This window comes from Leuciscus leuciscus, assembly GCF_965113295.1.
Source record: "Leuciscus leuciscus genome assembly, chromosome: 10".
Classification (NCBI taxonomy): Eukaryota; Metazoa; Chordata; class Actinopteri; order Cypriniformes; family Leuciscidae; genus Leuciscus; species Leuciscus leuciscus.
This window is the reverse complement of record NC_138734.1, coordinates 40581572-40606603: the sequence shown is the minus strand read 5'-3', so window position 1 is coordinate 40606603 and position 25032 is coordinate 40581572. Positions and strand designations below refer to the sequence as shown.

Sequence of the window (25032 nt, the reverse complement as noted above, 5' to 3'; positions counted from 1 at the left end):
CTGCTGGACTCACGGTACGGCAGCAAAGTTTCTTGTTCCGTCGGTCTTGGTACACGATGTAACTACAGAAGAGTCAAGTTTTAAATAGGCAAAATATCGAAACTCTTTGGTCATTTTTTTGAGAGAGATGCTAATGGTCCTGTCCGATTCAATGATCTATGCTAAAAGTGGTACCGCCAGACCCGGAGTTCGGCTGAATGGATTCGAAAACGGTAAGACTCAACTGTTTAACTCTGGGGGAGTTGTAAAATGAGCCTATTTCCAAAAAAAGTGGAGTATCCCTTTAAGTCACATATAAAAATGGATTGATAAACACGTATACTTACCATTCAAATTATTTTCCAACAAGAAACCAGCATTTAGTTGATTAAAAGTGTCAGTAAAGACAACTTCTTTTTTAAATAAATGCTGTTCATTTGACCTTTGTATTTATAAGAGAATCCTGAAAAAGTATCACGTTTCCACAAAAATATTAAGCGGCATGACTGTTTTCGACACCGATAATAATCAGAAATGTTTCTTGAGCAGCAAATAAGCATATTAGAATGATTTCAGAAGGATCATGTGACACTGAAGACTGGAGTAATGATGCTGAAAAATTGTAATTATACATTTTATTTATTTATTATTTTAAAAGAGGAAAGTTACTTGAAATTGTAATCATATTTCACAATAATACTTTTTTTTTTTTCTGCATTTTTGATCAATAAATGCAGCCTTTGGGAGCCTAAGAGAGAAAAAACATTACTTTTTTTTTTTTTTAAACAAAATATTGCAAAACACTTTTGTTGGTTAGGTTTTATATTATTTAGAAATATAATATTAGAATAAAGTCAAAAGTATTTGGACACTTTTTCATGTTGTGAAACATTAGTCTAGATGTTTAGATCACTACTCATGTTTAGATCACTTCTCAAATACCTGTGCGAACCTGAAAATGCACTGATCTATTAAAAATGAGACGTTTGTAAGCCAATGGCCGCATTGCTCTAGATATTAGCGTTGTCAGTTTGAAAATACATAGTGGTCACAATAATGTCTACTTGATTTACTAATATTGAAGGGCTGAATATATTGCTGAATATTAATATTGAACCAGCTCCTGATGGTATCATCGGAAAACATTTTCCTACAATACTTATGTAACGGTGGCATGCCCGTACAAAAGAAATTCAATTGGAAATTAATAAATTTGGTTGCCAGGTAGAATTAGGTCTACCACAAACATAAGAATTTAACCCAGGATAACTCAATAAGCCACCAGTTACACAAAACAAATGTATAGTCATGGAATTCATTCACAAAAACATTTCACACACAAAAAATATTCAGTGTGTAAATATCTGTATTGTTCCTTTAACAAAACTGAAATAAAAATAAAAACGAACACAATTTTCACACAACAAAGCCTTTAATGTATTTCGTGTGGTGTTACTTGTATTAATTAAGTCTATTATTTCAAAAGTCTGTTTCTTTTACAACCAAAGATATCACATTAAGTAACACTCATGCACAGATCGTCACATTCAAAAAATCGTCATATACAAAAAAGAAAACGAGGAACACAACAAAAGCGTTCGCTCTGAGCGTGACTTGAAAGCGCGTTTGGTGTGAGTAAATGTGAATTTTTTGTGTGTGTGTGTGAATTAATGAATGCAAGAAGGCCTCAGAGGAAGACTTTTGGGGAGCTTGAGGAGAAATGGTTTTGAAGCACCTGACGTAAGGCTTTAGGAGCATAGTGCTGTCAGCATAGTTTTATAAGCTACCAAGAATTAAACCTTTTATCCCTTATATTGTCACGAAGAAGCCATTGTAACGGCTTGGACTGTGACCCCCGTTGAGCAGAAGTCTGGAGGAAAAGCGAAACTGCGAGGGATTATTATTAGTATCTCTTCACTTCGACTTGATGTTTCCTCCTATTGCATAATTTCTAGCACTTCTTGGAACTGAAGGAGAGTAATTAGTCATCAGGCGTAATAGATGGAAATTGCTCTTTGGCAGCTCTCCCACTGATTGTCATTGAGAGATCTCTTTAAAGCAGTCGAGAGATGTTTGTAATGGCTGTCCTGTGCTCTAAGAGTTCGGCTTATGTAATCTCAGGTTTCTCAGGGGGTTTTTAACCATCAAGTACCATCAACACGTGAATCATAAAGCTGTTTTCCCCAACATGAGAATGCGAGGGCGATAGCTACGACTTTACTTTTGATATCAGACGGCGAGAATGAATGTGGATCCCGACATCAGATGAAGCCTCACATGACTGCCGTGATGGAGACACAATACTGTGCATTTGTGTGTGTGTGTGTGTGTGTGTGTGTGTATGATATGAATCCAGCAGCGGTGTGGGCTTTATCATGGATCTGCGAACTTAGATTTGGACTTAGAAGAGCGGAGGCTGGCTTGGGGTGTTAGAGATGAGATAACGCTGAGAGATTGATTCTCGGGAAACCATGAATAGCTCTTTGTTCTCTCTGAGTTTGAAGTGAAGTTTTTCTGTATGTGCTGCTTATTCTCAAGTTGTATATAAAATGATATCTTGCCTCGGCGACATGTAAAGGCGGTTGTTGTTATGTGTGTGTTGTTGCAGTCGCAGCCATACTGAGAGACTGTGCCTGAGGCTGAAGCTTTTCCATATCAAGGTCAAACTCTTCTCTTTCAACACACACTTTCTTTATACATTTTGTCTAGTGATGTGCTGAAAATTCAGTAAGAGAAAATATTTGGCTGAAACAGAATAAATAAACAATTTCAGCTAATTTATTCATTTTGGAAACTCCCTAATTACTGATCCAATGTGATTCCGATTCTGGGAGTCACGATTCGATTCCAAAACGATTCTTGCTCAACTTTTTTCCTTATTTCCGACTTGTAAAAAAAAAAAGAATATGAGTAACCAATAGGGCTGTCACTTTACGTTCGAAAATCGATTGCACAATCGATCGGACCAACCAACGCAAGTTTCGAAAACATAGGGAATCGATTTTAACGGCCTTCTCTCGGAGCGCGTCCAGCTCGTCACGATACATCCGCAGCGAACGCGTGTCACACAAACACGCATAACAGCAAATTATACCTCTGCATAATGTCTCTCTTTTTACAACAAACATGTGAATTCTGCTGGTATTCAGACAGTCTCATAGCCTAGAAATCTAGACGCACCCTAGCGGCAGCAAAATGTATTTTGCAGCCAGGGCAGTCTAGCAACTCTCCATTGACTTTCGAGCAAAAACCTAAATTGGGTCAGGCCAATCACGTCGTGTATAGAGTAGGCGGGGCGGGCTTAACATAATGACGACAGAGTTGCGACGGTTCCCACTGCCACTTGAAAACAAAGAATGACGGCTGCTGCTGGAGAACAGTCTTTCGAATCGGCTTTGTCCGCGACTCTGGAGGACTTGGAGTTAAGCTTTTCTTTGAGAAAAGAGCAAAGAACGGCACTTAAGTCATTCTTAAAAAAAGGAAGATGTGTTCGTAGTTTTGCTGGCCAGATATGGCAAAAGTTGAATCTATCAACTAGCTCCGCTGTTGGGAAAACGCTCTGGTTGGTTGAAGCGCTGTCCTATTGCGTGCAGAGGGAATTTGAAAGACAGCCATTTATCCCGCCCCTCGGATTGAGCCGTGTCTATGGAGAGTTGCCAGACCAAACATCTTGATGTAGGTCTGGCTTGCCAGGCTAACAGTCTCATGCAAACAGATACAGATTCGGACTACGGTCTACAATCGCCTACGTAGGCGAAATTTGTTTGACATTTCTAATGGTAAACAGCCATGTTGAAGACTGCAGTAATGTTGTTCATTGATGTTATGGCAATCCACTCTGCTTATTGTTTTTCGAGAATGTTGCACACCTGTTTGTCATTGTGCACGAAACTTCACGCCAATAAATCATCAGGAATATTTGCTGACTTGTGCGCGTCTCAAGCACGGCGCGCCCTCTTTACGTTCGAGCTAATGCCTGTTAGTTGTCCGTGGATTTGCCTATATTTGGCGTTTAAAATGGAAACGTCTTTAGACGTGGAAAATCGATTCAATGAACACGTATGTCTCAAAAATCGAACAGGATTTTTTCACAAAAGTGACAGCTCTAGTAACCGAACAGTTGATGGCACGTCATCTAATTTGGGTACCAACATTCTTTAAAATATCTTCTTTTGTGTTCAGCAGAAGAAAGAAACTCATACAGGTTTGGAACAACTTGAGTGTGAGTAAATGATACACAAAAAAAATAATATTTTTTTGGGTGAACTGTCCCTTTAATGTTATATTAGTGCTTCTCCGATGACACGTTTTTACAGTGTCAGCAAGCATATATTTATTGCACACAATTAGGAAATCTACAACAGGTCAGCATGTTAGCAGTGTGACCAAAATGGATGCTTAAGTAGCAATATGTAAAATTTGTTTGACTGGTTTAATTTATCACACAACACCCTGGCCTGAACAGCACACTGATTTCAGTTTCCCAATTACCCAAATTGAATTACTCAAACATTTTTGGTTTTGGTTTTGGTCTAAATGAAAACTTCTGCTCCGGTATCTTTGCTCCTCATTATCCTACATTGAGAGAAAGGCATTCCCTCGGCCCTCTACAAACTCCCCACAGTGTATTTCACATTTTAATTCATCAGCAGATCGTACTGTAAACGCACTGCTCTCTGGACAGAAATAATATCTATCTGTCCCGTTTCACACATCCCTCTGCCCCAGACTCCGTGCCAGCGAAGGTTGTTAGCTTGCCCTCGCTTCTGTCACAGTTGCGTCTCAATAACAGGATGTTGTGTTTCCACTGTCACCCTTCCAACCGTTGTAATTCTCAGCTGTCAGGATGGTTACAAGATGCTGAATTTGAAGTAAGAGTGGGAAATTGTCCACAAGAGCTTCCCAAAGAGCTTTTAACGTATTTGGGGCACAGTAGAACAGTTGAGCCGAGGAAACTCTCGTCCTGTCAAAGCATCATAAATATAAAGACATTACATTGTGCCGATTCTGCTCTGTTTCAGAGGATAACTTGCCACTCGTTTGCCAGAAAACTTCGGAAGTCAGAGAGACTGAAATAGTCACACTAATAACAACTTTTTTGCAATATTAATGCGGCTCAGATTGAATAATCCTTCTAATGTGTGGCTCTCCATTGCAAACGTGACTGCATGTCACAGTGCAGCTCCCATTTCAAACTCTGATGTTTCGTGCTGCGTCAGCGCCTGCAGTGTCTGCCAAAGCTCTGTCCCACTAAATGATACATGCAAAATGGGAATTTTTTATCTCTTTTGAGGTGTTTTTATTTTACAGGGAATTTTATAACTAGTGGTAGCCAGTGCTGATCATTTAAAGGTGAAGGGTCTGATATAAAGATATGATTTATAGGCTAACCTAATGAATGATACAGATATATGTTAAAATGTTAAATTCAGCAAACATTTTTAACACAATGTTTACAATATTTGAAAACAGAATGAATATTGTGAGATTATATAGATATAACTCTTTTTATTTTAATATATTTTCAAATTTAGTTTTCAGCATCATTACTCCAGTCTTCAGTGTCACATGATCCTTCACAAATCATTCTAATATGATGATTTGGTGCTCAAAGAAACGTTTATTATCAGTGTTGATAAAAGTTATTTTTTGTTCAAGATTCTTTGATGAATAGAAAGTTTAAAATTTTCAATAGAAATCTTTTGAAACGTTGTAAATGTCTTTACTGTACTTTTGATCAATGTGTAAATGTATTATTTATTTTTATTTTTAAAAGATCTCACTTTTTTTTTGTGAAAGATAATGCAACCTAATATAATGCAGCATGATGCAGAAATCATGCATTATCCATTCAATGCCAAATATCTGCTATTTTGAGATTATGTAAACATTGTCCATTTATAAAAGTATAGTTTATATCTATATTTTTCATTTTCATTTTCTTTAGTGACATTGCATTTTGTTCCATTCTATCACACACTAATATCAGAATGAGTCTTATGTAAAGGCATTTATACCTGTCTGGTGCACCTGAACCCAGCCTAATTGTTCAGGACTTCCTTAAAGGGATGGTTCGGAGTAAAATCAACCTAGGGTCCTTTGCACCATGACCTCGAGCCAAACACAGAAGCTGGACGTCAACGTCACTTCCGTGATTTGGGAAAAGCATGTAAAAGTCCTGGCAGAAAGCGATGCATAAGGATGTGGTGTAACGACGCCCAGTTCCAGGAATGCACTAATATTTTGTTGGTAGTACCAGTTTGCAACAATTATTAGTTAACACTAAGTTGTCAACACTTCGGAAAAAATAATAATTTGTCGTTACACTACATCCTTATGCATCGCTTTCTGCCAGGACTTTTACATGCTTTTCCCAAATCACGGAAGTGACGTCGACGTCCAGGTTAGCGGTAGCATTAACCATCAGGCAAGTGTTATTTAAATAAACTCCTGATGTACTTACAAACTTTCCAATGCCTCGTTTTATGAGTACAGAACCTATTTGTACTACTGTAGAAGTTTGGGACCATTCCGGGCATTATTAGTGGGGTAATTTACGAGATACAGCCTTGGATCCATTAGCGCCTGCATTAAGCCATCCGGCTGATATCTCTAAATAAGCTCTAACTTTAATAATGTTCGACCAATGGAAAAAAAAGCTTCTGGGGGGGTGTTTGGCTCAAGGTCATGGTGCAAAGGACCCTAGGTTGATTTTACTCCGAACCATCCCTTTAAGTCCAATTAGTTGACCATTCGTTCCTGGAAGCCACCAACTAATTGATTTTGGAAACATGTTTATTTTGCACATCCCTACATGCCGTAGACAAGCATGCATGTTGCTCCTTTAGGTCTGTGCACAGAACACTGTCTGTGTGCCTAACCTCAAAATACCCTTTCTCTGCCCACTGCCTTAGTGTGCTGTATTTTGAGTCTTGGCAGGCCTAATTGGATGAAGTGGAGCATGCTGTAATGTGTTGTCATGGTGAAGCAGCACTGGGTTGTAATGTGATTTGCTGTAGTGGCAGTCAGAGCTGTAAATTCTCACTGATGGAATCAGGCGTGTGTCAGACGCCCAGTGTGAACTAAACGTAGGTGTGTATCGCCAGAGGTCCACGATCCAGCACACCGTTACCAGCCGATCTCCGCTATCATAGACACGCTCACACACTTCACCTTCACACAAACAGTCTGGAGGGGAAATAGAGCTGAATTGATCGGTATCGATGGGCGGGAGTCTGTCAGGCCATAATGTTTGACACCGCAGGGAATGTTTGTGTGTCGGAGCGTGTCTCCTCTTGTCCCCTCAGTATATGAGTGTGTGTGTGTGCGTATAGAAGGTCAGGAACACACACACACACACACAGACTTTTATCTTTCCCTCTAAAACAGCTCGTGTCTACGCCTGTGTGAGATAGATAAACCCAAAATTCATGAGCTATGAATCAGGCTTAGGCTGCCTTTGATGTCCTATACTACGAGGAGACATTCCAAAGCCTTCTGTGTGTGTGTGTGTGTGTGTGTGTGTGTGTGTGTGTGTGTGTGTGTGTGTGTGTGTGTGTGTGTGTGTGTGTGAGAAGAGCGAACCGTATTAGCGGTACGAAGGCAAGAGCAGCAGCTGTCAGCTTGTACCCATCAGTTTTGCTTTGACTCTTTTGTTTGAGGAGACAGTGGGTAGATGCCTGCGGGCTGGCACTGCCACACACACATGCCATATCTACTGTTATTTCATGGATGTTGTATCGCACCTTGTGTGTTGTAATTCATTATATCAAGCTTATTATTTTGACATGTGCCATGTCATTTTCTCTCATTGTCATGTTTCTCTCCTGATTCTCAAAAACACTCTCTCACACACACACTCTCTCACACACACACTCTCTCACACACACACACACACACACACACACACACACACACACACACACACACACACACACACGCGCACACACACAAACACGTAATGATAGCTTGTACTGTTGTTCTGGTGAGCTCCTGTTTCTATAGCAGCAGGTAGTAATGCTAATGTCTCTCTCTGGTCTCTCTGACAGATCCCTCCATCCTCTGACGGCTTGCTGACGCCCACATTAAGGAACTGACTGACCCACAGCTCATGGCTTCCTCAGTACTGGAATTTTGCTTAAACATGACCTAGAACTGGGAGTTCACCGTGTTTCATTGTACTGTAAGTTTCCTCATCTTGATGGCAGTGTCTTCATCTTGTGAGATCATTACTTGGATACCATTATTGTGCATCTTCAGTTATATTTGGTTTCTCAAAATCTAGTGAGCTCAATGCCTAGATGGTAGGGCTGTGCAATTAATTGAATTTCGATTTTGGCTCCCAACGATCACCAAAATAGTACAATCGAGTAAAAACGATTATTTTTCCATGTTCTGTTTTGCAAGAACACTCTTATGTTCTGAATGACACGCGCACTTCCGCCCCTCCCGAAGCCGTAAACTCTCTCAGCTTGAATGTTTAAACTGATAAGACTTAAAGAAGTGAAAATGATCAACTTTAGTTACGATGCAATGCTGGCCCGATTGTGCAAGTGACAATCTCCCCATGTCCCGACTCCTAAACGCGAGAGTGTAGTTTCGACGTTTGCCTTGTCCAACCCATTTTGAGAGACAGAGAGAGAGAAGACGCGGCGCCGCTGAACACTCACGCGGTTTGTGAAATTGCGTCTTTGCAAAAGTTTTAAAATGATAGATTTGATTTTATAATCTGTGTGGATTAATTTAGGCTACTCATACAATCTACTTGCTAAAGTGAATCAATGTTTGTGGGGGAATTTCTCGCATTATAAGTGGTAGACCTGCGGGAAAATTAAAATACTTGTTGAAGTGTTATCTGTTATATTATTTATTTTGATAGTTCAAAAAGTACAATAAATGTTCAAATTTAAACATTTTAAGAATAGTTGAAAGGTGTCTTTTTAATAAATGCAACACGTTCCCAAAGTCATGTGAAATAATCGTGATTTCAATACTGACCAAAATAATCGTGATTATGATTTTTTTTTCCCATAATCGAGCAGCCCAACTAGATGGCATGTTTGAGCTTCATAGATATATTGGAACATTTTATTTCAATTGTGTGACTTATTTTAATAAATAAAGTTGAACCAACATTTTAGATATCAGTGAAGTTTCAAATTCCTGATTCCAGTTTTCATAATACAACAAAATCTAATAGCCATAACTAATCATAAATTAATAAATACAATTAAACAGTCAGTAATGACAAATGAACAGATTGTAATAGCACACATACATACAAGAAACAGTGCTTTAAGTTTTTCAGGTACAGTAATAGTTATAGGTTCAACAGTAGTATTCAGGTACAGAAATTGAATAATGAAATGTAAAATAACACAATGCATAGTCCTCACTGTATTCATTATGTATAGATTAATACAGAAGTTATTCAGTCTAAAACAGTGAGTGAGTATCTCTTTTTCTCTGATTAACATTGACTACAGAAGGGATATTAGGCTGCTGTCACTTTAAGACCTAATGCACAGATCTGACACATCATAGTCGTCGTTTTGAACATCATAGACTTGTTGAAATATAAAAAATAAAAATAAAATTTGTAACACTTTTATTTTTTATTTACAGGATGAACAATTAAAGTAAAAACAATATTAACAGAAGGGAGGAGAAGGAATTATACATAAATACATCACAGATATATGCTACATAACATAGACAGCTTTATACTTATACATATCCGCGCATATTCTTAAATATCAATCATCATATACCTACATACCTAAAATTATATGTATGCACTAACAAAGCCAAAACAAAGCCAAACTGGTGAGGTTAACCATTCTAATAACCATTACTGTTTACTTGGTTGAGAATGTCTTTACATTCTTTATATATCAACCACTTTTCCCAGTCCCTTTTAAAAGCACCTTTTTTCGTCTTTAGAATATATGTAAGTTCTTCCATAACCATGATTTCTTCAATAATTCCAAACCATTGTTTACACTTCAAAGTAGTATCTTTAAGCCAGTTCCTAGTTATAGTTTTTTTTTGCAAGCCGCAAGAAGCACCTTACATAAATATTGATCACTTTTAGGAACTATGCCTTTAATATTTCCCATAAGTAGAAACATAGAGGTTCTAGGTATTTTAAATCCAAACACTTCCGACATAACTAAACCTGCACATTGTCCCAAAAAGACTGAATTTTCTCACAGCTCCAAAAAATGTGTGTGTGATCCGCTTCTAACTGTCCACACTGCCTCCAGCAATCTTGTTGTCCGGAGTCTTGATTGTTTCTTATCTTAGGTGTTATAAAGAAGCGGATAAGGCAAAACTCCCTCCATATTTGTGAACTGGTAGTAGTTTGGTGTATTGACCACAAGTCATACCAATCCGTTTCTGGTTTTTCAATCTTTACTTCTTTATCCCATTTAAATTTTATATATAATGTAGAGGAGGGGCCGCTACACATCAACACTTCATACAAAAAATAAATTATTCTGGGTAGTGAATGCTCATAGGTACTTGTTGAAATATTTAAATTGACATGTTCAGTTTCAGGTTCAGAACCTAGTAACCTTACTCTAGTAAGCTACTCCTTAGACAGCATTTTTGAGCATCATTGGCATGTTGGAACGTTCAGTTTGCCATGATTGATTTAATGTTTTCTTAATGAGGTAACTACAGAATTTTTCTGCATCATTGGTGTTGAATTGCTCAGTGCATGTTTGATTTGACACTTTCAATTAGATTTTGAAATGTTCTGTTATGTTTGGTTTGGCATTTAGATGGCATGTTTAGTATCATAAACACGTTGAAACATTTGATTTTGACGTGTTTGATACAACATGTGAGCCGACTGCGAAACTAAAACGTTTTTATAGACATGCTGTAACATTTGAATTGACATCAGGTACCTAGTAACCTTACTGCCAAGACAGAATTTGACCTCTACCTTATTTGACCCCTACCTAGATGACATGAAGAATCACAGAGATGTTGGAATGATTGACATGTTTGGTTTCGGACATAATGTGTGTTCACTATCGGGCATGTTTGAGCATCATAGACGTTTTAGAAAGTTTGATTTATCGCGTATGATTCAACACTCAATATCTAGTCAGCTGATTACCTCTCTATATAGATAACATTTTTGTACACCATAGACATGTTGTAACATTCAGATTGACAGATCACTGCCTGGACGGCATTTGCGAACATTGTTGGCATGTCGGAATGTTCAGTTTGTCATATCTGATTCAACATGTTCAGTTCAATGTTTGATTTAAAACATTTGTTTCCATTTTGGAATGTTCAGTTTGAAATGTAACACTTTTGTAACAATTTAGACGTTCGAGTCAACATGTTTGGTTTCAGACCCAAAACCTACTAAGTTCACCACCTAGTTTCCATTTTTGAGCATCATTCACTGTTCGGTTCGACACTCAAAACCTAGTGAGCTGCCCACCTTGTCATCATAGGCACATGTGACCGTTAAAATTGAATGTTTGTCTTGACAGACCTGTGTTTTGTGTAAAAATGTCTAGGTAGGCACTAGGCAGCTCTCTAGGTCCAGAAAGACAGCTAGTGGGATACCATAACAAGCTTTTCGTTCAGTTGCACAGTAAGAGATGTTTGTTGGTGGTATTAAGAGCCCTGTTGTCGAGATAAACAGACAGAAGGACACTCCCTGACGCCCCACCTGGGAGATTTTCGGCCTGCAGCCTCATTTGTTTGTTTCAATTCTTGATTTGTTTGTCTGGTGTGTGGGCTGACCTGTTTTTCCTCTTCTGTGTTGTGTGTTTACATGGTGTGATAATGGCTCATCTATCAATGATCTGAACAAAGTGTGTTTATGTATGTGTTTGCAATGCTGTGTTTAGGAGCCCCAAGGACAAACTGGTGTTTCGAGTTGTGTTGCCCTTAGGCAGAATTCACTTCCTCCTCCTCTCGTTTTGCTGCTCCGCTTCTGGATTCTTCCAAATTCTTTTGGTTTCCTGGCCAGTCAAGTGTGAATTCTACCATGTTGTTTTAGCAAACATGATCAGGTGTTTTTATGGCTTATGAATTGGTCAGTATTCAATTTTGGCACCATCATGTACAATATGGATATTTTTTTACACTATATTATTTTATGAATATACTAGGCCTATTCCTTTTCCTTTTTAGCCATGTGCTTAGACACTACATGTGTACTATAGCTCTCACTGTCACATTCACAAACCCAAACACCTGTGCACTGTTTGATCACATGCCAGCCAGATGGCACACATGGGCATTTCCTAGTAGCCCGCTGGCCTCCTGAGATCATTATTTTCTGGCTACAGTCCCAGATGCGTCAGGCCATCCAACAACCAACTGGTCAGTTAGTGATGTGTTTTTTTTCATTTCTTTTTTGGTTTTGTATCAGATGATTTTCGGTGAATAATTTAGAAACGCAACTATTTATATGGTTTTAACTTTTAAGACTTATGGCATGCTGTTGTTTAGAATGCTAACAGGAACTATTGCCAGCATTGCACAACCCTCTCTAAAAAGTTATCTCTAATTGAATTTCTCTTGAATTACCCAATGCTATAGTCATCAAAACTGACTTTGCAACAAATTCACAACCTTTAGCAATTCATTTTCTTTAAAATTGAGCAAAATTCCTGTTTTTATTCAGAGGATGTCAGTGTTTTGGGATGACTGTGATACTTTAACAAAGTCCCTGAATAACATCAAGGCTGATCTATAAGCTGATATTTGCCCTTTTTAAAATTTGCATTGGTTAATATGTTTGTCTGTTTGGCGATAAGTGTCAGAAGCACATCTTTTATATTGACAGCACCAGGAATTTAGCTTTGACAGTGCTATGAACAGTTTACTTTCTAGTTTACTACTGTCTTTGTTTAACAGTAACAGTAAAATTGCTGATTATGCTGCCAGGCCAGTAACTGGCAATTTCACTTTGTAAAGAAACACTATGTGCCTGTAGACACGTAAAACACAAGCGCAGGATGTCACCATTTGCACAAATTCACGTTTTTGTAGTTTACGTGGAGACAGCGTTTTACATAATGTCCACTCTGAAACACGTTTTCAGGCCCTCAAAACGCCATTGTCGTGTAAATACCAAAAAGCATACGTATTTTTCCATTTTTAGTTGAAAATGGTGTTGTGTAAACTTCTGGTGCACACAAACATACCAGATTATTGAGTGCTTACATTGTTCCTTTCATTATAGTCATGTGTGTAAATTCCTTCATTTGTGCAAAATACTATAATGGAATGATGGAACCAAGAATTTGCTATCCAAATTGTAACTGTTTATTTTACAGGTTTATTTTTTTCATCAAAAAAAAAAAAAAAAATCTTATCAATTTATTTTTAAAGTATTTATTTCCTGCTTTAGTAAATATGCAAAAATATAAATGCAAAATATAAATAATGAAACAAATTTACTTGCAATGTGTTATTTGCAGTGTGTTATGTGTCATCTTTAAATTAAATTGTGTGTCATATCGTATATATCAGCTTTATGTGGCCATTGGCTACCATGCTTTCTAAATTAATATCAGCTTAGGTCATCATGTTTCTAGTCTTAATGTGTAAGATTTATCAGTATTAATCGAAATAAAATGTTTATAGTAGCCTTTAATAAAAATATAACAACTAAACAACTTTTTGGCTGACATCACTAATAATTTTTCATATAAGACAGACCAGTCATTCATATAACCAAGACTAGTCGATTTTATGAACATACAGAATAAGTGTCCGTGTGTTCTGCTTACTCCCACTGTGTGGCACATGCACACCCCTTCCTCTAATCTATAATTCATATTTGGATGCGTTTTCTCTGCTTTATTGATTAGCTTTCACTTACACAATGGATTTTATGCACCTTTGACCTTCATCGCTTATCTTAGTGAATTAAAGGATTATGACTGGCCCCATGCCCGCACACATGAAGCGAATGCGAGTCCAAAACACAGTCTCATGAAACCGTATCGACCTTCCTCTCTTCACCATGACCCTCACCTTTCATTTCCAGCATCATATGCTTTCCTCTGTCCTCCACACCCAGTCAAGTAAACCCTATAGGGCAGATCAAACGCCCAGCCCGTACCCTCCACTGCACATCTTTCCATTTTAAACACACAATCACCAGGGGGTTCATGTCTGACGCCCCAAAAACAGTGACAGGAAATCGTCAGAGGAAACAAGCTGTGTTGTGATTGACAGATCTTGTCCTGGCACTGGCAGTCTGTGGCAGGTATAAGCTGAGTCACTTGCTGTAGGCTGCAATTGTACGAGCGAGAGGAAATTAGTGTGATTTAAAGCTCCAGGGCTCACAAACCAACACCAAACCCTGTCTTTCGATGTCTGATGTGATGGAGGGATCATGAGACCCAAGTTAGTTGAATTAAAATCACTACTGGTTTACATGCCTGTGTGTGTGTGTGGTCTCAGTTTGAGCTAGCACAATCTGAGCTAATTACTATGTGAACAATTAAAAACAGTTTGAAGTCTTTCAGATCTGGCACTTGGTCTCGGCTTGCTTCCCAGTAGTGTGTTAGTTTAAACGTATGCATATTCACACAGTTCATACTTGCTTTTCCCAGTTCACTCAGACAGAATAAAAACAAGGATTTTACAGGCTTTACAGGGAAACCGAAACATTCAGTTTGAAAGTAACACATTATTTCCCCCTTATTTCTGCAGCTGCTGTTGTGAACTTGCCCTGTGAGTGTTGGGATGTGCCATCTGCCAAAATGTTGGGGGTGAAACTTTTACACAAACTCACCTTGAAGTGCTTTTTACGTTCACTGAAACAAAAAGCCACCTTCAGTGCAGTGCTCCACGCAATGCATTTAAAATCAGTGACTATTGCCAGTGGCATAGCTGAGAGCAAACACTGTGAATAACACGTTTTAAGTTCTGACTGGATTGTATTGAAGTTGTTTTTGTTTCATGAATTAGCCATGCATCATTGTAATCTAATATCCAGAGGATAAATTTGATGTACGCTACACATCAGTAATTATTTCATAACTAGTGTACAGATGTAAATTGTGGTCTGAAAAGGAACTTATGGAAACATTATAGATTTTTTTTAATCAAGACTAACCTTGAAATGAATTATTGAAAATAAAGAACCTTTGCCTGAAGGGATATATTTTGAGGGGGGATTGTGCCTAAATCTCACCTCAGAGACATGATATATGAGAAATGTCTTGTAGATGGTGTTAATCTTGGAGGGAAAGTGGTATATAGTGTGCTGTTCTTTGGCCAGTACTCAGATCATTAAACAATAGCAATGCCGTTGAAATGAAAAATGGACAGATGTCTCATACATTGCTATTACTGTAGCCTACTTATCACAAACAGAGAGACAAGCTGTGGATGTTTAACCTAATATTTGGATGGATGGAGTGCAATGGAATAGACAGAGATGGTGAGAGACAATGAAAAGGGAGATAACGTGAAGTTACACGGAGGAACAGGCGATGCTGAGTGGCTTTTCATAGTCACTGAGCTGCAGTGAAGCCTGATTCAAGCTGACTTTCATATTAAAGCGAGTCACTGGGATTCAGATTCCCTCTTGCTCTCTTCCCTGGATTCCTTCACCACAAACCCTGTCAGATTTCCTCTCTTCCCGCTCCTCTGTTTGCTCTACTCCTGCCTCTCCCTAGTATCCTGTCTTTTTGTGTTTGTCTTGTTCTTTGACTTTCTGTCAGTTTCATTTTGTCATTTGTTCACAGTGAGGGATGAAGCATGTGAAGATACTCTGAGACTCAAGGGGCCTTTCTCTCTGTCACAAAGTTTGAGCGTCTCATTCAAAATCTAGCGTGTATCACAATCCTATGCTTATGCATTCTTGGTTAAGTCTGTAAAACAGTCCACCTTATTATCTACTCAGCAGTTCCCATCAGTAATCCAGCACAGAGTCCTTGTTATGTAACCCCTTTTGTATGCAGCTGAATGTGGGCAGAATCCTAATCTTACTTTCAGCTATCTCTCAGGTAATTGGACGCTTCACCCTGCTGACCCAACGTCTCCATCTGTCATAGCTGTCATGTGACTGACCAGGGTGATGGTTTTCATGGCTGGTAAATCTATCAGCACCTGTCGGAGTATCAGGGAGGCGTGGTCATATAGTACTAGTTAGGGCTGTCACTTTTGTGAAAAAATCTTAAGTGACATAAGTGTTCACTGAATCGATTGTAAAATCGATTTTCCATGTCTAAAGACATTTCCATTTTCAACGCCAAATATAGGCAAATCCACAGACAACTAACAGGCATTAGGACGAACGTAAAGAGGGCGCTTGAGACGCGCACAAGTCAGCAAATATTCCTGATGATTTATTGGCGAGAAGTTTCGTGCACAATGACAAACAGGAGTGCAACATTCTCGAAAAACAATAAGCAGAGTGGACTGCCATAACATCAATGAGAAACATTACTGCAGGCTTCAACATGGCTGTGTTTACGATTAGAAATGTCAAACAAATTTTGCCTACGTAGGCGATTGTAGACTGTAGCCCGAATCTGTATCTGTATACACGAGACTGTCTGAATACCGGCAGAATTCACATGTTTGTTGTAAAAAGAGACACATTATGCAGAAGTATAATTTGCTGTTATGCGTGTTTGTCAGAGCCTGCAGTTGCTGTGTGAGGCGCGTTCGCTGCGGGCGTATCGTGACGAGCTGGACGCACTCCGAGAGAAGGCCGTTAAAATCTATTCCCTATTTTCGTTTTCGAAACTTGTGTTGGTTGGCCCGATCGATTGTGCAATCGATTTTCTAACGCAAAGTGACAGCCCTAGTAGTAGTAGGCATTGGGCTTTGCCGTAACTGTTGATAAACACTTACTTAGCTAGTAAACTACATCTGACTTTCACATTTTCAGACTTTTGGTTCGCTCCTTTATGTCCAAAATCAATACGCTGAGTGATCAAGGTGCCCCTCAGGTCGAAGGCCATTTGTTCTATTACTTTTGTCAGTTGGTGTATCTACTCATTCACACTTAATTTGCAAGTAATATCTACATCTGTTGTTACATCACATCAGGTAACAATATTGGTCAGCTGCTAAGTAGAACTAGGTGTTGTAGTTGCTTGCTTATAGATTTTGGCTAATTATTTTCTTGACTGTATATTTAAAAAAATAAAATAAAGTAGTATTAGTGGATTTAATACAGAATATCTGCCAGGAAGAGGAATAGAGATTAGCCCCAAGAGAATATGAGAAATCAACTTCTGAAATCCGATCATCTCACTTCCTCTTTCTCATACCAACCTATTTCTCTTCTTGTCTCTTTTTCATCCTACTCCCTTTTTCTTATTTTAGTTTCAGTCAGCTTTTTTCTGCATTTTTCTCTCAAAACTGCTATCCCCTTGAGGAAAATAACATCACAATATTAGAAAAAGGGCTTGGGAGAAGTAGGGGCTCCAAAGTGCTTAGAGTAAGTGGTATGTAGGGAAAGGAAAAAAGATCACAAACCCAAAAAACTGAAATGTTTTCATATGTTGTATATAAGTATCCAGATTAAATGAAATCCATACTAATTGTTCTTTGTTTCTTGCCTTTTTGCAGGTCTGTGATTTGAGTGGCCTTTGAGCTTTATGATTGTTCCAAAAAGATTAGGGAAGGTTAGTCCTTTCCTACTAAAGAAATGAGTGTGAGAGGAGGAAGCAACAGCAGTGTGGAGCTTGTCCATCTCACCTCCTCCTCACAGAATACCAGAAGTCTCGATCCAGGATGCTTTCTTCCCCACAACCCCTGCCCTCATCTTTGGCCCTGAGACTACAGTGGGCTCCATGAACATGTACAGAGATACAGGGGTGTGTGCCACCCCTCTCTCTCAACCTCTTCCTCCACCCCATCTCCGTCTACCCCTCCATAATGGCCACTCTTCCATCGGCGATCCAGCTCCACCCCGTGTCTCAGTGCCCAAAATGGGGGTTCGAGCTCGGATTGCTGAGTGGCCTCCACGCAGGGCACTGTCAAGAGAATCGCTGCTTGAGAATGGCCAAGGCAATCATCCGGATGACAACAACAGTGAGGATGGGCTTACACATGGAGGTGTGATCAGGTTTCCACAGCGAGTTACCAGGGATGGTGACTTCCTTGAATCAGGTCCGAGGCCCCCAGGCACACCACCAAGGTTTCGGACTTCCGTATTTGCTCCCCTCCGACAGCGCTCCAACAGCGAGATTACATTGAGTGAGCAAGATGAATCGGAGGTCGAAAGTCGCTTGTTCCGGGAATATGGCAGTACCTCTTCCATCAACGTACAGGCTGTGTCTGAGCAAAGCTTCTTTGATATGCTCAATCAGTTCCAACAGGAGCGACCAGACCAGCGTAGCACAGCCCCTGCCAAGCTTGGAGAGCTGCTTGGTGCTTCTTTAGAGGGACCTTCTTCACATGCCTTCTTGTCGACGCCACAGCCCGATGACCGCCCGGAGAATCGTGTACGCAAAAAGAGTGGGGGAACGGAGTCATCCCTTGGCACCTCCTCTTTATTCCGCAAACTCCGTAGCTCCAGTCGGGGTGAAACAGAGAATCCACGTGGTGATGCGGATGATACACGGCCCCCCGAGACATTGTCTTCCAAACCCTGGCTATGTGTGCGAAGTTTTGCCCACTATGACTCTCAGAGCGTTCTGTTTGACTTGCACGAGGCAGCAGCTCGGCGTAGCTACGCCGCCCAACGGCGAAATACGGCCACCGGAGCTTCGGCTGCCTCTTCAGCTGCTCTTTCTTTGGCAGTTTCCAGAGCTATTGCTCTGGGTGGAGTGGAGCCCAACTTTTCTAGCACTGATGACCTCAGTGTCAGAGACCTATCAGAAGGATCAACCCTTGGACTGGAACATTCAGAGCAGGGTGGTCCAGCTAGCGTTAACCCCAACTCTCAGCAACAGTTGTTGCTGAGCTGCCCGCAATTTCTCAATGAGACCGGAAGCTATGGGGAACGTAACGTCAGCTTCTTGAGCTCGTGGGCGGAGCGAGGAGAGGCTGCTGTGGTGGAGGCTCAGCTTCACCTTCGCTGCAGTAATGCCAGTGTGTCCAAACTGGAGGTACTGCCAGAAGTTCGGGCCACCAGGTTAGAGAGACTGCAGCAGCACTGCATCGAGCATGTTGACCTGGGTGCCAAATACTACCAAGAGCACTTTTATGGGAAAGGTAGGACATTTATGGTTTTCATAATTGATTTTAGGTTGGGTCAACTAGAACCTCCAACTACATTGATACATTTATCAGAATATGTAATGCATCTGAATATATATCTGAATAATTGGATTGCATTTGAAACCCAATGCGTTTTCAGGATCAGCTTCAATCTCTCTTTTATGGTTTACATAATTTATGTTCAATATAGCACCTCATAGAGACCTCCAATTGTATCTGTACAGCCCTAGCCTCAAATATACTCCTAAATTTAGTGGTTTCCCTTCATTTAGTCACACTACAGGACTTTGTCTTTGGGATTGCCATATTTTTAGCTCATTTAATCCTGCAAAACCAAGTTCCACCTATAGTTCTTCCTTTGGAAGAGATTATCAAAGCATGCCACAATTATCAATGCTTCTTACTATTAGCCAATAGAAGCACAAACTGGAGCTGAAGCTAAACTCCTGCCACACATCTGCCTCCCAAATGTTAATCTCACTAAAGGTCTTGCTTTCTAAAATGCCAATGTTGTAAAAACAACCCACAAAGTCTAAAAATAGCACGCTCGTCACCTCGTAGCCACATTAGATAAATCCTTGCAGATACGAGTTATCTGAATGCTCTAATTAGTTGTCTGTTTTTATGAAGAGTAAAGTTGGTGAGATAAAGGTTACCATTTCAGAAGTAATCTCTGTCATCCAGATTTTTGGAAGTTTGTTTTTGATGACCAGGCTGCATGCCAGAAAGGGCATGCATACTAGTTTTATATTTTCAAGTTGAGCAGCACAAAATGCAACCGTCTTAACATGGAAATATGGATACAATGACAAATGTCCCATGTAAAAGATATGTGAAGGTCAAGTGTGTAAATTTTGCACCACTAGCGGCATCAAATGCAAATGCAAAACAAATTTTCATACATTTCCTCCTATCTGAAATTGTTTAGATGAAAAGATAGGCTAATCCTGCTCCAAACTCATGCTATTTGTTGAGCTTACGTTGCTGTGTTGGCCTGGTTGCTCAGTTAATTGTGATGTTTTAATGCCGCCACAGGCTTTATACCTTTCGGGAGAATCAGCCTATCATTGGCTCACTTATAGTTGTCTTTCCATTGTAAGATGGGAAAGAGGAAGTATTTTAACTTTAAAATTATAATTTTCACCTTTAAGCCATACTTTTCATTGTGTGATCTGTTTTTCTAATTTAAGTGTAAATGTTTAACTTAATGAGGATTCCAAGCCACTAAGGTATTTTACCTTTTGGTGCCAATTACTTCTTGTTACCCGTTTAATTAACCAGTGCAGCAACACTCTTTGAGGTACTTAGTCAATGAGTCACTAAAGTATTGCATGTGTATTGTGTTGTAGTGCCAGCCATATAGCTGTACTGATTTGGCATTCCTCAGTCCGGAAGGGCAACATTTTGCATAGTATCAAAATCTTTGCTGCGTTATTAAAAAGCCCATATCCGCATTCTCCTGAGACTTATAATTCTCTCAACTCAAGTTTCCTGAACTTTCAGAGCCCTCACAAAACAACTAAACTCATATCATGTGATGAGAAATACCGGATGACAGATTAAAGAAACATTATCCCAAATGCCATCAAGAAATTAAGGCTGGAAAATTTAAGGATATCACGTTCACATCATGCTTCTTCCTTTGTAGTATTTTTGAGTAAATCAGTCGAGTATAGCAGTGTGTGATGCCCCATAGCATGCAAAAACAAAAATGCACACGGAAACATGTGGAAACAAGCATGTGGAACATGCAGTCCTTTTTGTGAACGAATCACATGCATGTTCCTTTTTGAACCAGTAGTTGAATCAGACCGAAAGGACCACAGGAGACCACTTTCTCACTGATTCACAGACAAACCACATTATGTGCGGTTATGTTTGTCTTGAATGCAATGATCAAAATTTAAAGCAAAAAGCTATTGAAACTAAAATAAAAAAAATATATTTTCAATGTTGTATTGCCATTTAAAAACAAAATAATATGTTAAACAAATAGTGTTATTAAGCAAGTTTGGACAGTTTGCAGATTTTAGAAGTCTCTATCCTCCTCTGCAAAAACCTGTAGGAAACACAGGAGAATAATCATTCCTTTATTCTCAAAAGCGTGTGTAGTATTGGCTTTGTCCATGGTTTTTTATTAGATTTGAATGCTCATAAAACCTATAGGAAGTTCGATAGCCACCATGACCTGGATTTGTAGGTTTTCCTTATAAATCCCTTCTTTGTCCCCCTGTGTCCTTCCTTCCATCTCTCATCCTTCATATCGACTTCCACTTTTCTCCTCTCCATTGTCTTCACCTCATTAATTATTTTCTTCTCTTCTATATCGTCTCATTTTCTGTATTAATGGTATTAATCTGTCTTTTTTATGTCCTCTCTCTATGTTCTTTCATTCTCTCTCTCTCCTCTCTCTCTCTCTCTCTCTCTCTCTCTCTCTCTCTCTCTCTCTCTCTCTCTCTCTCTCTCTCTCTCTCTCTCTCTCTCTCTCTCTCTCTCTCTCTCTCTCTCTCTCTCTCTCTCTCTCTCTCTCTCCACAGAGCACTGGAACTACTTTGGTACCGATGAGAAGCTGGGGCCCGTGGCTCTGAGCATCCGGCGAGAGAAACTGGACGATACCAAAGATTTAAAGGACCAGTACCAGTACCGCATCATCTTTCGCACTAGTGAGGTGTGTATAACAGGAAAAATATGTGCAAGTTAAATTAAATAAACCTGGATCAAACTGGGGCTCAAATCAGGACCCATGACAGGATGATTTACTCTCCTACAAACACCCACAGACTCCATGGGCTTCTCCAGCCACTTTTATTTACCTCTTTGAGCCTGAAACTGAAGCTTATTGTTCTCTGTTCTCACTATTATCTGATTAAATCTGATAAAACTGCTTGACAATAAGACTTTTGGGCCATTTGATAGAACCCTATACCTTTGGGGCCATTTATAGGCACAATAGGGAACAATGTAAGGATCCTGAGACTATTTTTTTAACTTGTTTGTGGTTTTAAAAACAAAATATGAGACACTGTGAATAATTTTGAGTACTTTGGGCTTCTCTATGCACCTATGACATTTTTATGAATATAAAAGAGCATGATGCCTCTGGTTCATGTCATGTGTTTATAAATCATGAAGTTACATTAAGTGAAAATAAATTCTGAGTGTGCTTGGTGCCTTGCGTGTTTGCGATAAAGACCATGAGGTTACCATTGCTTAATAATGGCGTGTTTGAAAAGTGCTGAGCTGTTACTGGTATGACTGCAGCTCTGCTGGGTTTAGTCAGATTACATGGCTGTCTGGACACATCAAACTCACCCACTCTGAACAATGCAGCGTCTTCAGATCATTCACACTCACACAGTCATTATTCCCACTAAAGATGTGCTCAAAACGGCCTTGAACGTGCACACTAGTTCAAGAGTGTTATTTTGGTCAAATGTTCGAGTTGAATGATTGAACGGGTGGATGTTCATGTGACCCAGTCATATGATGTCTTCAGATGTGTGACCAATGCCACAGGAGAAATCAGAAACACAAGCCTCAAAAACAAACTATTATAAGAATTCCAGTGTTTCCACCTGTTTCTACTAATTTTACAGTAGCTAATGGCTTTAGCATCAGCATGTGAGAGGTTAACAGATGCTGCAAGCAATGAGTCAGGGAGCAGTGGGGAAAGGATGCCACACAGTGGGCACTTCTGCACACCATTTTTCAGCCATTCATAATCATTCTCATGCTCTGTCACATGCTCTCAGAGGATATTCGGTCTGTCATATGATGGTATTTGATGATGATGATGGGGTGTGTGTGTGTGTGTGTGTTTCTCCCCACATGGTTTCCTGTGGCTGCTGCAGCTGGTCACATTGCGAGGAGCGATCCTGGAGGACTCGGTTCTGTCCACAGCGAAGCACGGAACGGTTCGTGGTTTGCCTCTAAAAGAAGTTCTGGAGTATGTGCTTCCAGAGCTTAGCGTGTCCTGTCTGCGATTGGCTCTCAGCACGCCAAAGGTCACAGAGCAGCTTCTTAAACTGGACGAGCAGGGGGTGAGTAAAGGATGACCAGTCGGACACTACATCCTGACTGATTAAAGTCAAGTGTCAAAAGTCCGTCAATGAGTTCTTAAATTAATTGTCCCCAAACAATATAAAAGGAAGTGTTATTTCATGTATTTGTGTGTGTGTGTGTGTAACACCGGCTCCGCAACTGTGTGTGTTCTATAGCTCAGTCAGAAACACAAAGTGGGCATCCTGCTGTGTCGAGCGGGGCAGAGCACGGAGGAGGAGATGTACAACAATGAAGAGGCTACGCCAGCCTTCACCGCCTTCCTCGATCTGCTGGGAGAAACTGTGTGTCTGAGGGGTTTCAACAAATATGCTGCCCAGCTAGACACCAAAAGTGAGCATGGCTTTCTGTCTCTCTTACATGTTTCCTAAAAAGGCTCAACACAATGAAGTGTCAAGCGATAAATCACATCTCTGTTAATCTGATTCCACTGCGACCATGAAAAGCGTAGTGTGAGAATACATTTTGATGGTCTCTTGGTTATATTTGGAGCACCACGCTGGGTAGCTACAAGAATTCACTGGGAATTATCAATGGCCCAAAATCTTGCTCAGGACTGAATTAAAACAGATTGTAATTCAATTTGGTGGTGCAGAAATGACACACTGCACTGTTTAAGTTAAAATCTTTGGCTACGTTAATCCGGATACATTTGAAAATGGACTCTCCGTCCACACTAGCGTTTTAAAGCATTTCACATTTTCTCATCCACACTGAAACGTCGTAAAACCTCATATAAGCTTGCTTATAATAAACAGGGATGCAAACACATGTATAGTCAAAAAAGAAGTTATCGAAGCCCTCGCCCCGCGGCAAATATCCAGATACTTACATAATTGTGATGAATTTAATCCTTTGTAAGTTATCATTTTGCAGTTTAAGATTACAGTTAACACCTTTAAATATTACATAAATGTATTATGTATTTTTTATTAAACTTAGTGAGTGTATATATCAGCAGCAAAAAGTAATTCTTGAGAAAATCTGCACAGTAATTTTATCAAATCTAAACATGTTAATAAAAACAAATTACTATTAGTACTTTTATAAATTTCAATCAGGCAATCATACATTTCACAATTTTATATTTATATATGAATGTCAAGAATTCAGAAGTGTATATATTTATATAGCCTACACTACACTACACAGAAATGATATACAATTAAATTATGCTTATTTTAAATGTATTGTGCAGGCTAGGCTAGGCATAAAAAATATAGGCTTTTAATAATCTTTCAGTGCGCAAAACCATGATAATATGAAACGCTTCAAAACAGAGCGCACAAAGCGTATATGCGCATCGCGGGTGCAGAATGATGTGCTCAAAGCAACATGGAGTCACAGTGTGCAGCGCTGCACAAGTGCACATTTAAAAGTTCACATTATAATGTGAATATATCATATTGGAGAGAGTTTTACCGTGCATCCTGCTGTAACCGGACGAGGCGCCCGCGCTGTTTGAATACTGAATGGAGAATGATTGACAGCCGCAGAGGAGGGAAAACGAGTTTCCGTAAACTTTAATTTAATGATGTAAATAGACTTCTGTCCCTCACATTAAGCTATGGAATGGCTTCAGATGACTTTGTGAAATTATAATCAGACGCTCTCAGACCCAAGTCACCCAAACTGACGTGAAAAAAAACGGGAGGCGCCGAAAAGCGCGCTGTTTACATCCCTGAATAAAGTTCTGACAGGATCATTTTATTTAGTAAAATATCTCACAATTCACTGATGCGTCCAGTTCGCGCTTAATCACCATTAAATGTTAGATCTAATATGCAATTGCTCTCATGTTCTCAATTGCAAGTT

The 25032-nt window shown here is 39.6% G+C and overlaps 1 protein-coding gene and 1 long non-coding RNA gene across 4 annotated transcripts in view; one reads left to right on the top strand and one right to left on the bottom strand.

The window, feature by feature from the left end:
• sipa1l3 (signal-induced proliferation-associated 1 like 3) overlaps positions 1-25032 on the top strand; it is a 93619-nt gene that overhangs the window by 38801 nt on the left and 29786 nt on the right. For 2 of the 3 annotated variants that reach the window (XM_082182438.1, XM_082182440.1), the window contains exons 2-6: positions 8028-8161; positions 17563-19152; positions 21696-21826; positions 23010-23198; positions 23376-23550. In XM_082182438.1, coding sequence (XP_082038564.1) covers positions 17787-19152; positions 21696-21826; positions 23010-23198; positions 23376-23550 — 1861 coding nt within the window. In that variant the 5' untranslated portion in view covers positions 8028-8161; positions 17563-17786. The remainder of the gene's footprint in view (positions 1-8027; positions 8162-17562; positions 19153-21695; positions 21827-23009; positions 23199-23375; positions 23551-25032) is intronic. The other variant, XM_082182439.1, reaches the window with a different exon arrangement.
• On the bottom strand, positions 450-6098 carry LOC309508139. The gene is made up of 2 exons (XR_014209412.1): positions 3317-6098; positions 450-3279 (listed from the first exon to the last, which is right to left on the bottom strand). It is a non-coding gene; the product is annotated as an uncharacterized lncRNA (long non-coding RNA).